This window comes from Phragmites australis, chromosome 1, assembly GCF_958298935.1.
Source record: "Phragmites australis chromosome 1, lpPhrAust1.1, whole genome shotgun sequence".
Lineage (NCBI taxonomy): Eukaryota > Viridiplantae > Streptophyta > Magnoliopsida > Poales > Poaceae > Phragmites > Phragmites australis.
Window position 1 is genome coordinate 131,352 of NC_084921.1, and position 2,243 is coordinate 133,594.

The following is a 2,243-nucleotide window of genomic DNA, read 5'->3' on the forward strand; positions in this document are numbered from 1 at the left end:
GGCAGCAGGGAACCAGAGACGACGAGGAGGCGAGGTCGCGAGCGATCAGGTGGGGTTGAGCAGCCCAGCTGTGTAGTTTTTTTTCAAGCCGAACATGGTTGGATAGATCCAGAGAGGCACCAAAAGAATGGATGGATCGCTGACACGTGGTTATTAGACGGCCGTAGGGAAGCGATGACGTGGTTCAACGAGGGTCCGTTTTTGGTATACAGAACGAAGATATATATAGATTTCTTACAATAGACAACAGATTGTCACCAGCCATGCGATTAAGTACTTAATTCAGTGAGTGAGACATTAGTGTGCATGCCATTGTGATTTGTGAGAGCTAGCTAGCTCGGAATAAAGAACGCGGTTTCTGTGGGTAGCAGATGGGGAGAGTGCACCCTTGCTGCTCGGAGGAGACGAAGAAGCTGAGGAAAGGGCTGTGGTCACCGGAGGAGGACGAAAGGCTCGCCTCCCACATCGCCTGCTTCGGTGTCAGCTGCTGGAGCTCCATCCCCGAACTTGCAGGTGATACATTTGTTGTTGCCTCCTTATTTTCCTCGTCGGTTTAAGCTTTTAGGTGAAGTAGCAAGAGTTACAACAGTGTATCCACGCGGCGCCATCCACCTGTTCTTGTTACTGATATGGAGTATGTCGCTGTTTGAAGGCTTGCAGAGGTGCGGCAAGAGCTGCCGGCTGCGGTGGATGAACTACCTGCGGCCGGACCTCAAGCGCGGCCGCTTCTCGCAGCGGGAAGAAGAACTCATCGTGGCTCTCCACAGAGCCCTTGGCAATAGGTGATTATATTGAGATCAGCAGCTCCACAACTTGATTTACAGATCGTCAATTGTGAATAAATCAGTCGATTGCAACATTGCAGCTGGTCCCAGATCGCTGCGAGGCTGCCCGGGAGGTCGGACAATGAGATCAAGAACTTCTGGAACGCGCAGCTGCGCAAGAAGCTCCGGAAAAAGGAGGCGTCCACGGCCGGGAGCAAAGACACCGCCGCGAGCAGCAACCGCCGCCGTGGCGAGGACGACCAGATAAAGGCGGCGCCGACGGTGTTCAACCCGTTCTCGGCTCGTGACGACCAGTCGCACCATGCCGGCCACGTCGCCGGTGCTGATGCCGGAAGCAGCTGCCACGAATCCTCCGCTGCCGGCAGCGCCGCCGTCGATGCAGCCGCGGCGACAGGTGGTGGCGCGGTCCTTGCGGACACTAACCGGAATGCGGTTGCTGCCGAGTCGGTGACGCCGTCGCCGACGAGCACGAGCACGGAGGCGTGGGGCAGCGACGACGGGCTCTTGAGGGCGATGGTCGACGACACCTGCTGCTTCCTCCTCGGGGACTTGTACGACCATGAAGGACTGATCAGCTTCGGGGAAGGCCATGTGTTCAGTTGATTCTTCAATCGGGTTCTTGTTTTTGCCATGATCGATTCCATTTGTTCGGGACAATACAATTTACAAGACGACTCTTGTGTAGCGTCTGTCAAATGAAATGTGCAAATCAAATGGAACAAATAGATAAATCTGTACTTTTATTATGTTACTATGTTTGTCGGGATTGTTGTTGAATACATCTACACGAGAGTTTACACATACGACTTAAAGTTGTATTAGCAGACATATGATAGGGTTAATATTAGATTTTTAATCTAGTCTCCTCATAAATATAAGAGGACTATTGTTGTAACCGTCGCAACGATATAGAGACGGGCTTGCATGGGTTGCCAACGGTTCTATGGGGGACCCAAGCGATCGGTGTTACAACTGTAGGGTGGAGCGTTCATAGTCATACTTCTGAGATGTAGATTTTGGCCGAAGCTCATCAACAAATATTGTATCTACAGTGTTATCTGTAATCTTACATATATGGTTTGTTTCGGTAGATCCAAATTACTACATGAGAAAATTCTCTAACAATGTTGAAGGAAGAAAAGGGTCAAATGGTTTTCAGACCGAATCAGAACAACAGAGCAATATAGTGTCAAATAATTTTCAGACCGAATCAGAATAACAGAGCAATATAATGTGAATGAACTAATACTTCAGAGTAGACAAAAAAGTCTGTCGATGACACGCTACTGAACTTCTAGCTGCTACAGTTGTCAATTATTTTTTTCCCAACGATCTGAAAGGGCTGCTAATAGGGTGCAGTCTAGATGCATTGCATTGACATCTTCGGTAGTTGACGCCTAAATTTCTAATTACCGCTTGGCGAATACTATACATTTGCTCCTTTCTCTTTCATGAAAC

The 2,243-nt window shown here is 49.3% G+C and overlaps 1 protein-coding gene across 1 annotated transcript; it reads left to right on the top strand.

The window, feature by feature from the left end:
• Positions 1 to 264: 264 nt before the first annotated feature.
• Positions 265 to 1,721, top strand: LOC133886638 (transcription factor MYB61-like). Its single transcript, XM_062326375.1, has 3 exons — positions 265 to 513; positions 653 to 782; positions 866 to 1,721. The coding sequence occupies exons 1-3, from the start codon at positions 372 to 374 to the stop codon at positions 1,386 to 1,388; spliced, it is 795 nt and encodes a 264-aa protein (XP_062182359.1). The 5' UTR covers positions 265 to 371; the 3' UTR covers positions 1,389 to 1,721.
• The last annotated feature ends 522 nt before the right edge of the window (positions 1,722 to 2,243 follow it).

What these genes read in the sequence shown, in the direction of transcription:
- LOC133886638 (XM_062326375.1), top strand. Translation starts at nt 372, where the DNA reads ATGGGGAGAGTGCACCCTTGCTGCTCGGAGGAGACGAAGAAGCTGAGG. An exon ending in CTCCATCCCCGAACTTGCAG is followed by an intron (nt 514 to 652) that starts GTGATACATTTG and finishes CGCTGTTTGAAG; the next exon opens with GCTTGCAGAGGTGCGGCAAG. An exon ending in CACAGAGCCCTTGGCAATAG is followed by an intron (nt 783 to 865) that starts GTGATTATATTG and finishes GCAACATTGCAG; the next exon opens with CTGGTCCCAGATCGCTGCGA.